We start from the raw sequence: 12599 nt of genomic DNA, 5'->3' as shown, positions 1-12599 counted from the left end.
GATGTTGTGGACTGGGAGAAAGTGGGACCTCTTCATGTTTTAAACAGCCTGGCACTTAGATGAGTCTTGTATCAGTAGCCTGGGGGTTAATACATTGGGGATTCCTCCCATCACTTCTGTCAGGTTGGCTCTTCTCCCCACTCTGCTTTTTAGTCAGTTTTCCCTCTTAAAGGCTTTCAGCTATTCATGACCCTTGGGAAGGCGGGGAAATAATAGACAAGAAGCAGGCACGAACATGTGTCTGTCACTTAGTCACTTAGCGCTTGAGAAAATGATTAAGGCCCCTCCTCATAAGATCCCTCTATGTAAGATTGTGGGAAGGGGTAAGCTCCCCTTCCCTGTCCCTTAAGGGTAGAGCCTGAGTGTGGCCAGAGGGACTGCAGACAGCGGAAGCACGGATTCACCTCCCAGCCGACCTGGGGCTCCTCTGCTTGGAGCCATGGTCTGAGTGAGGTCATGCAGAAGCCCCCAGCTTCTGGGTAGCCGTCATGTCTACCAGTTAACTGCCAGTGTCTGCCCAGAAGAGTCAGGCTGGCTGCGTTGTGGTGCTCCTACCTGTCTTGACTTCTGCCATTTGAAGATATTTTCTTCCTGTTCTCAGCTGCTTTCTCCCATTCCACAGTGACTACCATTATAAGTATAAGTACACTGCCCTGTCCTTGCCCCAGAAAGAATTGTGTGACTGTAGAAAGCCTGCAGCTGAGCCCCATGTGCTCGGTAGGGGGCGATGTGACATAGCGCTTAGACAGGGTGCCATCGTCACAGAGACGCATCAGTAGTGCTTAGACAGAGTGCTGCTGCTTAGGGGCAGCGAACAGTGTCAGAGGGAAGTGAAGCATCAGACCCTAGGGAAAAATGGCTACCCCAGGCTAGCCCAGCCAACAGAGACCTCAGCAGTGAAAGGATCTTAGAACCTGGATCTGCCAGGATCTGTTGCAGGCCCCTCGAAGGGCATGGCAGCCTATGTACGGAAGAGCAGGCTTTTGTTTCTGTGTTAATGCAGTGAGAGAGAAGCTGTGTAACAGAGGAGGACTGAACACAGAAAACCCTACTCCCTTTAGAACTGAGCCACAACACTTAACATTTCCCAGTGAAACTGACAGATGTGTGAAACACCATGCAGGCTTGTAAACACTGTGTGTGATGTCTGACTTTAGATTGGAGTATCCTCCTTGGAGAATGTTCACTGCAGACAATCAGCAAACAGCTCAAGGATGTGTGCCGCATGTGTGGGATCTCTGCTGCAGACTCTCCTTCTATCCTCAGTGCCTGCCTGGTTGCCATGGAGCCCCAGGGGTCCTTTGTAGTGATGCCAGGTGAGTTGTCTCTTGTCAGTTCCATTAACTGGGTATTTTATCAGCCCAGTACATGCAAAAGGACATCCGTGGATACATACATGTAGAGTTAAGTGCTGTGCTTCTAACCTGGAGAATGAGAGCATCTGATGAAGAAGAGGAAGCCCTGAGCACAAGTGAGAGCACAAGCCATGGCTGCTGTGTGTGTCTGCCCCAGTCTCTTGTTGTCATAGGATCTCGCCCTCCAGACAGCCTCTAGGTGCCAGTGTGGCACCTCGGGAAGGGTTTTAGTGTCTGTTGTTGTTGAGGACGAGAAGTGGAGCAAAGAGAGGAGTGTTTAGCATAGTGCCAGACATGAGTGAGCTCTGGGGACTCTCGGGACCTCAGCTACAGAAGCCTTGCAGCTGCACTGGCTGTGGAAAGCCACAGCAGAGCCGTGCTCTGACTGCCACTAAGCTGCTGTGCTGTCGGGATCTGTTCACATTTCAGATACAGTGTCTTTGAATCCCGTTAACTCCTGTTCTGTATGAAGTCAGGCTTCAGAGCAGGACAATGGCTGAACTGTCTGCTCCTTGGACCTCTGGTCTCCTGCAGCACTGACAGCAGTTTACACACACCTTTTAGAGGCTCGTGCCCTCATTTACACAGAAGTGACACTTGGTGCCACCTCAGGGTGGTGTGCTGTGCCAGCAAGGTCCAGGCATGGAGTTTAGCACAGGCCAGCGTCTGGCAGGCACTAGGTAGGGTTAAGAAGAGCATTGGGGGGTTGGGGATTTAGCTCAGTGGTAGAGCGCTTACCTAGGAAGCGCAAGGCCCTGGGCCCCAGCTCCAAAAAAAAAAACCAAAAAAAAAAAAAAAAAAAGAAGAGCATTGGGTGCTGTCATTCAGAGTGGTGCGCCTATAATCGTGACCACAGATGGAAAGTATGCAGGCCTTAGGGCTCTAGGTCACTCAGTGGCTAAGTCATCTGCAGAATGTGTGCTGACTCTGTCCAGGTTTAGCTCCACATTTGCATGTGAGGGGAGGGTCAGGCGATTGTCACTGGTGGTCTCAGTGGTTCTCTAAAGACATTTAAGCAGCTTTACACATCACCTGACACCTCCCTGGGGCTGTCGGTCTGCAGAGGCACCTGACACAGCTCTGCTTATTTAGATGCTGTTACAATGGGCTCTGTGTTTGGCCGAAGCACTGCATTGAACATGCAGTCGTCCCAGCTGAACACACCTCAGGATGCCTCCTGCACCCACATCCTGGTGTTCCCGACATCGTCAACCATCCAGGTGGCTCCAGCCAACTACCCCAATGAGGATGGGTTTAGCCCCAACAATGGTGAGCAGAGGGCACAGTCGGAGGTAGAGTGGGGTATGGGGTGGTGGCCATGTGTGTGCATGTGTACGTCTTAGCCGTGTCATAGGAGCCATGGGAAGGGAGGAGCTGCACTGTCACCATGTTCCGTTCGTGCCTTTGTGCCTCTGACAATCCCTTAGAAAGGGTTTGTGTTGCCCTGGTTTCAGACTACAGCAAAGAAGCTATGGCAGTGCTCGCAGCCCGTGAGGCTTCAGGGAGCAGGGTGCCCGAGCTGTTCCTTCCCCACTTTGTGGATCTTGGCCTCCACCCACAGCTGGCACTACCCGTTTGCAGAGTAGACATCCCTCCGTGAGCGTTCACTAGTGCTCACCGGAAACATCAGCCCGCTCCACTCTCTCTGTTGCTTACTAACCCGGTTAAGTTGACAATTAACCACCAAGCCACAGAACATGGGTGATTAACATAGCCCACTGTCTGTTAGAGACAGACTAGCAGCTGTCCGCAGACGTCTCCACCTGTCCTCTGTGGACCTCACTGTGGAGGGCACGGCCGTGTGAAGATACCGCCTCTTGGCTCACCCTGGGGATGCAGTTTGCTGGAGAGCAGCTCCTTATCTGATTATTCTTAATGGAATTGTTCTAATACCTGTATAGGATTGCCAAAAGAGTCATAGACCATAAAATCCCACATTCTGTGCATCTGTTTGTGCTATTGTTGGACTTTTACCATCTTCCAGTCGTTGTGCCTGCTACATGGGGAGGGGAAAGGATCCCAGAGTGTGGGCTCATGGCAGCTGTCCATGCTAACTGGGTTTGTGATAGTTTTTCCTTCATGTTTTTCCTTTCCAAATTTGCTGCAAGTCCGCCCTTCTTCTGCAGTGTAGAAGGGAGAGCATCTCCTAATGAACATTGCCTTTGGTCTTCTGTGGGATGGGCTTCTCCCACTGCAGGGCAGGCTTCTCCCTGTCCCCTGACGTCAGCCTTCCAGTCCTGTGGTACTGTACTGATCATGTAGCTGGGGTCTGCTTGCTGCTGGACAGTACCAGCATTGGCGTTCAGCACCTGAGCTGCCTTTCACTTTTCATCTGTCTTTGAAGGCTGAAAGGAATCAGGCCTTTCTTCTTCCATGGCTGTGAATTCCCCACTATATTTTTACTTTGTTAGGTTGTCACTGGAGAGAAACCCAATGGCAGTTTGTAGCACTTGCATACAGTAGGCACCTGTTAGGTACCTACAGCATACCTGTGACAGTTGAAGATTAACAGAACACAGGATGGCAAGGTGGAGCGTGGTTCCTTTTTAACTTCGCTGTGTTTCCCTCTAGATGACATGTTCGTAGACCTTCCATTTCCAGACGACATGGACAATGACATTGGCATCCTCATGACCGGGAACCTCCACTCCTCTCCCAACTCCTCTCCGGTTCCCTCTCCGGGCTCTCCCTCTGGAATCGGTGTGGGCTCTCACTTCCAGCACAGTCGGGTAAGGACTGTTGGAAGGAGGTTGCTGAGAACAACCACAACTCTCAGGAAAACTGTCCTCCCCCCGGCCATGAATTGACTGCACATGCCTCTCGCCCCAGAGGTCTCGGTCTCAGGGACACAGCTCTCCAACCTGTCTTGGAGAGCAGGGATTTAGAAAGAAGCATTCAGGCAGTCTTAGTGCTCCCTTTATTAGGAAGTTAGTCCTCCTGTGTGCAAGGCCTTGGTGGTGCTCCTGCCTGCTGCTTTGTTGGTATTGGAGGGCTGAGAAGTTACAGGTGCATGCTCCTCGTCCTGGCCTCCCCCGAGGATTTGAAGCCTTTTCCCCCTGAGCTAAAATGCTAAGACATTTTTCCTCTTAGTCTTTTTCTTAGATATTTTCCCAGATAGCGACTTAACTGAGAGGCAGGAGGCAGACCTGTGGCTCGCATGTGCAGTGTCTGGAGCTAAGAAAGTCCCTGCAGTGTGTGGTCGGTCTGTGGCCTGTGTGCATGCACTTTCTCATGTGCTGTGCTGGCCATGTTGGCAGCAGCCTGTAGGGCATCAAGAGCCACCCAGTGTGGAGTCTTCAGATGTGCCCAGGTCATTGCTACAAGCCAGTGAAGGAGCCAGAGCCCAGTGCCAGCTCCATCTTTAGGTGCCGTGGATTGATGGGAGGCTTAAAGGTCAAAAGCTGCCCTGTAGCTCATGTCAGCCTTGTCCCAGCCAATGGCTCAGGCCTCACGGCTGTATGGTACCTGCAATTGAGGTTCTAGGACTAAGTCACTGAGGCGGTGCTGTGTGGTGTCTCACCCTGAGCAAGTGCCAGCCAGCCTGCGTGCACTGACTTGTAGAGGGGACCGTGCTGCCAGCGCTGCCGTCATGTAAGGGTGATGAGGAAAAGGAAGGGTTAGAATAGCGTCACTTTACTCATGGAGCAGCTGAAGGGACAAGGTGCCTTTAGTACAGGTGACAGTGAGTGATCGGTTTGTTGTTTTAATGCCTCCTATTTAGAAAAAGAAAATGGCCCTTATTAATGTACTACATCAAATCCTACCGACTCTGATTCTGGACAAAGAAAATGTGAAATTAGGGGTTGGGGATTTGGCTCAGTGGTAGAGCGCTTGCCTAGCAAGCACAAGGCCCTGGGTTTGGTCCTCAACTCCAGAGGGTGGGAGGGGGGGCAAAAAGACAAAAAATAATATGAAATTATTCTGGCCAATGGAAAAAAGCGAAGTCAGGACACAGTAGAACACGCACACCCATATCTGTGCACATAACTCTCAAACCCAGGAGCTAAAGAGGTTAAGGTAGAAGGATCAGACTCGAAGGCCAGCCCACTTGAGGCCTGCTGTAGAGCAAAGAGAAAGCCTGTGCTGCCTCCTTGACCACATGGTCCTGTGTGCCGACTTAACCCGGGATAAACACTTGAGAAGGAGAGAGTGCTAAAGTGACTGGTGTGCATAGCAGGAGGAAAGCTGCAAGCGGCTTCTGGTGGTGCTCACTGTGCTTTGGACCTTGTTTTTCAGAGCCAGGGAGAGCGGCTTCTGTCCCGGGAGGCTCCAGAGGAGCTCAAGCAGCAGCCCCTGGCCCTTGGGTATTTTGTATCAACTGCCAAAGCTGAGAACCTCCCGCAGTGGTTTTGGTCGTCATGCCCGCAGGCCCGGAACCAGTGCCCACTCTTCCTGAAGGTTGGTCCGATGCACTCTGGAGCGTGAGAGAAATCAGTGGCCTGTGTTCTGTTTGGTTGGAGCTAGAAATCCCCTCTTCCATTCCTTTCTTGGTGTCACTCAGTCTGGGGAGGTTGTAGTTACAGGACAGTGGAGTTCAGAAGAGGGACCCAAACTTGCTGTTAAGAAGTGAGTCCACATTAACCTTGGAGGCCATCAGGGTCCTGGTGTAAGTGTGGGAGTTACCTGTGGCTCGACCTGACTCTCTCCCAGTCAGTACTATGGCTGCCAGTAAGCTACAGCACAGTCCTGCCTGGCTGCACCCTGGCGCCATCCTCCATGGAGCAGAGCCAGCCATCAAGCCTTCACATCTCTGTGTTTTCCTCCTTGTATGGTTTTATCGGTCGGATCCTAAGGCTTTAAAACAAGACCCACACGTGCCGAGTGTGAAGGAGCCTGGGAGGGGATCGGTCCCTCCCTTGCAGTTTGGCAGAGACACAGGTTTGAGAGTACTGTGGGGCAGAGCCATGGGGAGAAGGACTCTTGGTAAGGGAGTGGACTGAGCGATAGCACTCCTGAGCTCCCCCTGTGGCACAGCGTGCCCACCTCCAGCCATTGGATGTTGGCAGGCGTGAGAAATGGCATATGTACTTGGTACATGCCCATGCCTGGCTATGAAGGGGGCTGAGGTGGGAGGTCACATGACTTGTGAGTTGAAACCAGCCTGAAGGGCTCAGCAACACTGCCTCAAAATAAGCAAACCCAATGAGGTGCGTGAGAGCTAAGAAGAGCTGCATGCCTGTCAGGAAGGCTGACTGAACCAGCTCTGTAGCACTGCACGTGGATCTCAGTGGGCAAGAGCTGTGAGGGACTTGTGAGGCATGGAGTAGTAACCTGTGGGAACATTTAGTCAGTCAGCAAAGCAAGGAGATTCCCTAGTACTGTTAGGGTCAATTCCAAACCAGAGGTGACAAACAGGAGGTAGTGTGTCACTCTATGCTCAGAAATGCCAGGCACGGGTGGTCACGGAGACTGACTGAGCATGAAGGAAATGACTGTCCCCGTCGCAGAGGTTAGTCTTTTTCACTCTGCTGCATTGAGACAGCAGACAGACAGAGCCTTCTGCTGTCCTCTGGCTGACATGCCCCGCCTTGCCCAGAATGCTCTTACCTACCCTGGAGGTGTTTCTGCATGCTCACCCTGGAGGTGCACCCATAACTGAACCTCTGGATCAAACAGTGGGTTTGTGAGAATCTGAGGAGTAGAAGGGTTGAGAAGCCCCACAGTAGGAAGCAGCTACATCCAGAGTGCAGAGCCTCGATACTCAGTCCTCCTTAACCCTCACGCCAGATCATCAGTGAAGCCTGACCGTAGCCTATTAGTTGGTACAAAGGAATCACACATTTTCAGTGTGTATAATATTAAAGATTCTCATCTGTAAGCGATACCGCATAAGTTTACAAGGGAAATGATGTATAGTATTTGGTTTGTTTTAACATATTCCAGAGGTTAAATACTGAAAACAGAGTGACTGTCAGGCCACACAGCGTTACATAGGAACGGCTGTTTGTGTGCTTGACTGCTGTGTTAGAGAAGCAAGATGTGCTGGTGAGATGGCGCAGTCAGTCAGGGACCCCGCCCAGTCCGAGATGTTCCTCCTGGGAGGGAGTCACTGCAGCAGGCTGTCTTTAGACCGGCACATGTGTGCTCTTGAGTGCGTGCACACCAAGGAACTTTTTCCCTCCAGAAGCAAAATGAGGTGGGCTAGACCAGAAAGACTTTGAACTTAACTCCAGGACGTGGGACTGTGTCCCAGGAGATGACTGGGCAGTTGGAACCTGGACACACAGCAGCTGACTCTGCACAGCTGAGGAGCTGGGCCTCGCTCACTCTTCACGGTGCTGCTCTGCGCCTGGAGATGACAGTCGTTTGTTCTTCCCCTAGGCCTCACTCCATCACCACATCTCTGTAGCACAGACCGACGAGCTCCTTCCTGTCAGGAACTCTCAGCGGGCTCCACACCCTCTGGACTCCAAGACCACATCTGATGTTCTAAGGTAGATTCTCCTGGAGGCAGCACTGCGGGCCTTCCTTCGCAGTGATGCTCCTTCCTCCTTGCCCCCTTTGGAGTGCTGGTACAGGGCAGTGCTCACAGACACTGCTGCTGGTGCAGGGACATGCGGCCTGTGCCCCCTGTGCACTAGGCAGTAAATGAGGGACACTTCATTCTCTATTCTAAGGAGGTGACACAGTGTAAACCTGGGCGGAAGGGCAGTTAGAGAACAGTGTCTGGGGATGGCTCTGCATTGAGAACACGGCTTGGCCTTCCCTGGCACACATAGGTACATGGGCTTCACTACACTGTACATTGTGTTACGCATCCCAGAAGCACGCATTCTCTCACTGTTTCAGCAGGGCATACAGTTTTGTGCTCTGGGTCTGGTGTAATGGCGTATGCCTGTAATCCCAGAACTTGAAAGAGAAGGCAAAAGAACCAGGAGCTCAAAGGCATCCTTAGCTACTTACTGAGTTCAAGCCCAGAGTCCAGCCTGAAGTCAGGAGATGCTGTCTGGATGCGCATGCCAGAGGTCAATCAGTGCCCTCTTCAGCTGCTCTCCACCTTACTCTTTGAGACAGGGTCTCTCACTGAGCCTGGTGCTCAGCAGCTGATGGGCCAGCTGGCCAGCGAGCTCCCGAGACTGACCCGTGTCCGCCTCCTCCCACCTTGCCTCCACCCTGCTGTTGGATAGTAGTTGTGCACTGTTGCACACTGCTTTACATGGGTGCCAGGGCACACACTCAACCTTTGTGTCACTGACCGGCCCAAGAGTGGAGCTTAGAAACCAAACAGCAAGCAAGCAAACAAGAGCTATTGGGTACCTTGAGAAATAAGCTTTTCTGAGTGGCCTCTGGGGTACTGTGCTTTGGAAATGGGAGGTGTACGGATGCCTCAGCAGCAGCTTGGCTTTCAGGGTCCCTGGAGGAACACAGAACAAGGGCCTTGTAGCAAGTTAAGCACAGTGGTCTGCACCCAGGTCCCCAGTGCCCAGGCAAGCAACTAAGGCTGTGGTCGAGAGTTTCAGGCTAGCCTGGAATAAATAGCAAGACCCTGCCCACCCCGTTGTTTTTTTCCGGTGACCACAACAGAATACCCTTGAGAAACTTGGGAGGCCAAGTGTGGGTAAAGTATCGGGTGCACTCTGAACAACTCAGGATGGTCAGGACAGTCTCCGTTGGCGGCTAGCCAACATGGAACAGTTACCACTCAGTGGCTTCATGATCCTGGCAGCCCTGAAGTGGGCATACTGGTGTGAAGGAATGCAAGGTGGGGTGCATGGGCCCCACCCCCCAAGCCATGTGGCCCAGAAGCTGATCTCTGTGCTCTCCCTGGCAGGTTTGTGCTGGAGCAGTACAATGCCCTGTCCTGGCTCACGTGCAATCCGGCCACCCAGGACCGTACTTCCTGCCTTCCCGTCCACTTTGTGGTGCTCACGCAGTTGTACAATGCCATCATGAACATGCTCTAACCGGGAAGCTTGCCCTCTGCCTCAGCTCCTCCTGCAGCCTTGGCCAGGGAGCCTGCTCCACTCTGCAAATGGCCGGCCTTTTTCAGAGCACTCCCTACAGCCCTGCACTGTGACGCCTTCTGAGCAGGCACATGCTCGTTCTGCAGTGTTCATTGCCACAGTGACTCCTTCACGTGTCTCATGAGGACCTGGAAGTTTCCATAAGCCGTGACTTGAGCCAATGTGTGATGTGTGCAGCCTGCAGTCCCCAGGAAGTGGTGACTGTTGGTGGCCTCAGAGTGAAAGAGAAGAGACAACGTCCTTTTGCACAAGAGCCTGCTCTCAGCCTCTGTTTAGTACCAGGCTGTCCAGCCCTCTGAATGCAATCTTCTAGCCAATGGTGGATGCCTGTGGGTCAGTCACCCCGTACTTTACAACCTGGGATGTGACAGCTAAGCGCCAGCTCCAGTACGGGACCTCGCACTGGGGCTCCCGCCTCCCCAGCTGTCAGGGGGCGCACCTGTGTGCACAGGAGGTCTGGAGACAGCTGCATCTGTTCTATTTATTTTTAATTTTGTTGTAAGGTTTTTGCAACTTTGTTTTTTCTAATCTTGAGGACCAGGTACAGTAGCTGAAACCCACTGAGACCCACCATAGGATTCTCTGAGTACATACCTCTGTCCTAGAAGCCAGAAAAGGAGTGAGAACAAGTGGGGAGACCAAACCTGAAGGGTAGTGTAGTAGCACACCCAGCGGGAGACTGGGAAAGCAGTCTGTGTGGCCGCGCCTTGTGTGGGTCACACTGTACACGAAGGTGGTCAGGCTCAGCCCCGAGCTGGAGGCAAGGACCTTGTCACTTCTATACAGTCACATGGAAATACCTTTTCTAGAGAATTCTTACAGAAAGCCAGGTCTCTCCTTTCATTAGATCAAAAGGGACTTGTGTACATATCACAACCCAAAGTGTTTGCTCACAAAACCAGTTACAAACACAGTGAAAGTTTTCTGGACCATAGGAATATTGTTTCAAAGAAATATTACAACTCAACCATTAAATCAGTACTTGAAGCTGAGCCTCTATGTGGGACTTTAAAAAAAAAAAAAGCCTTTTTTAAAGCATTAACAGCTGATTGAAGTATTTTTGACTCCCTGTCCCAGACCTTTGGGTTGACTTTGAAACCCTGTTTCTAGCCCTTATGTCGTATGTTTCTGTCTGCGGGTGGTGGGCGTGGACTGGCTTCCCAGAGCCTCCTGACAGGCCCGGCACTGAGCCCGGCTCCCGTGGGAGAGTCATGCAAACTAAGTTCTTCCAAGAGACTTTGATGTCCTGGTTATTAACAAAGAAAAGGAAAAAATGTAATAATTGAATGATTTTGTAAAAGTATTTTTCTTGAGATAATCTAACGTTTAAAACATTATATTAACATGTGGTGGGAATGTGAACGCAGAGAAATAACTTGTAAATGGGTGACTGTTCTCTGTCTCACCAACTGGGGGGGTTGCCTTTCCAATGTATAGCTTAAAAAATCTGATATATCAAACCGTTTGTATCTAACGTGTACAGTGTAAAGTTGACCTAAGATATCGCAGTGCTATTTTTTCTTATCAGAGAGGAAATCCTCAAGGCCTTTTGAAGATGACGGAGATGTGAACTTGTATAAAGTCACCCGGGAGGGCGGGCTGCAAACCAGACATTTGTAATCCTTACCACTTGGGATAGCTTCTCTCTCTCTCTCTCTCTCTCTCTCTCTCTCTCTCTCTCTCTCTCTCTCTTTTTTTAAATGGGCTGTTTTTTTACTGCAGGGGCTTTTCTTCCCAGAGACTCAACTCTACACAGAAAAGAGAAAAGGAAAAAAAATACAAAAAATAAAAACAGAAAAAAGCTATAAAAAGTTTTAAAAGAAGGCAGCAAAGGGTAGCTTTCATCTGGTGTCTTTTATTTAAGTTTTTTAAGTTAAGAGAAGCTGGTGACATATTTATACGTTTTTGTGCAAAAATAAATGAATGGCAATAGATTTAAAAAATCTTATGTACTTCTGTGTGAAAAAGTCTGTGTAATATTTCCCTTAAATATGCATTATTTTACTTGTGAGTTTTTTACAGAATTAATCTGAAATGTACAAGCCCTGGATTTGCTACAGAGTGAGAAGTTATTTTATTTTATTTTTTTTTTTATTTTTAATTTTGAAAACTCTGCAGAAATCAGAACTCCCACCATGGTTTGAAAAGGGAGGAGGGAGGGAGGCGGGAGGGCTGGGCCGGCATGCCTGTATGTATCTCTCAGAGCCTTTTTTAAATGTAAAAGCTGTACATTTCTGGGAAGTTCTGATTTTCTTTTTTGTTTCCTTTTTCCTTCAAGCATTTTGCAGTGAGCTTCTTTTATATATAGCAGACAATTGGGAAGAATACAAAACTATGTGACGTTCATTTAAGAACTACAGCACAGTGCTGGTTCAATACACTAAAGACTTTGATAAAAAGAAACAATGACAAAGGCCTCCATTTTAAATGTCATTCATATATACCTTGTGGATGAGAGCTATATACTTTTACACACTTTTTTAGAGGAATAAATTATTGAATTACTGAAACCTTGAGTGGCTTTTTTCCCCTCCCACCCTGTCTCGGTACTGAGATCACACTGCTCTGGTGCGTGTGCACCCACCACTGACTGAACAACACTGGCCTGGTGACCACTGTTATTACCCGCCACCCCAACCGCGGTCCTGACCCCTGTGGTATCATCTGGCATCGTCGCTCCCAGGTCAGATTCCAGATACACCAGCATGGAGACCCGCCCAATGCTTGAGTGTAAATTGGATCCTTAGCCTTCTTGAGCAGGGCAGATGTGATCATGTCTCCTACTGGGAGATTTGCAGTCAGCCCTAGGACAAAGTGACAAATCCGTTTGCACTCTCCCTCACACCATCCGCTGTGATGGCTTTTATTTTTTCTTCCAGCAGAGAACCTGCTCACTCTAAAAGAGTCGTGGATTCACTCTCCTGTCCCATTTGAAACTTTACTCAAAATGGGCAGTAAAAATCAGAGTAATTTGAAGGGACTTGCTCCTCCATCAGCTTCGAATGCTACTCTCATCGTCTCCGAATTAAGACAGCAATTTGCTGGGTTGACTCCATAGACCCCGCCCCCTCCTGTCACATCATTTGCAGAGAAAGGTGAGGGGAGCCCATGAGAAGTGCTCTGCAAAGCCGGAAGCTGTGCACCCTAAAAGGCAGAGGAAACCACAGCCAGAGAGTTCTGGTGAGAGGGATTGCTGCCATGGATGTCTGTGTTTCCATTTGTGGTGCCAGTCTCCCCCACCCCACTCCCCGGATCTCCCTATTGCAGTGTCAGTCGGCTA

At 50.3% G+C, this 12599-nt stretch overlaps 1 protein-coding gene across 1 annotated transcript in view; it reads left to right on the top strand.

The window, feature by feature from the left end:
- The window catches only part of Med13l (mediator complex subunit 13L), a 204426-nt gene extending 194438 nt beyond the window's left edge, over positions 1-9988 (top strand). Inside the window, 6 exon segments of the mRNA XM_032886705.1 lie at positions 1158-1316; positions 2448-2624; positions 3927-4084; positions 5592-5753; positions 7677-7789; positions 9127-9988. Coding sequence (XP_032742596.1) covers positions 1158-1316; positions 2448-2624; positions 3927-4084; positions 5592-5753; positions 7677-7789; positions 9127-9259 — 902 coding nt within the window. The 3' untranslated portion in view covers positions 9260-9988.
- The last annotated feature ends 2611 nt before the right edge of the window (positions 9989-12599 follow it).

Source organism: Rattus rattus, chromosome 16 (genome assembly GCF_011064425.1).
Source record: "Rattus rattus isolate New Zealand chromosome 16, Rrattus_CSIRO_v1, whole genome shotgun sequence".
Lineage (NCBI taxonomy): Eukaryota > Metazoa > Chordata > Mammalia > Rodentia > Muridae > Rattus > Rattus rattus.
The sequence above is the reverse complement of the archived record's forward strand: the minus strand, read 5'-3'. Positions and strand labels throughout refer to the sequence as shown.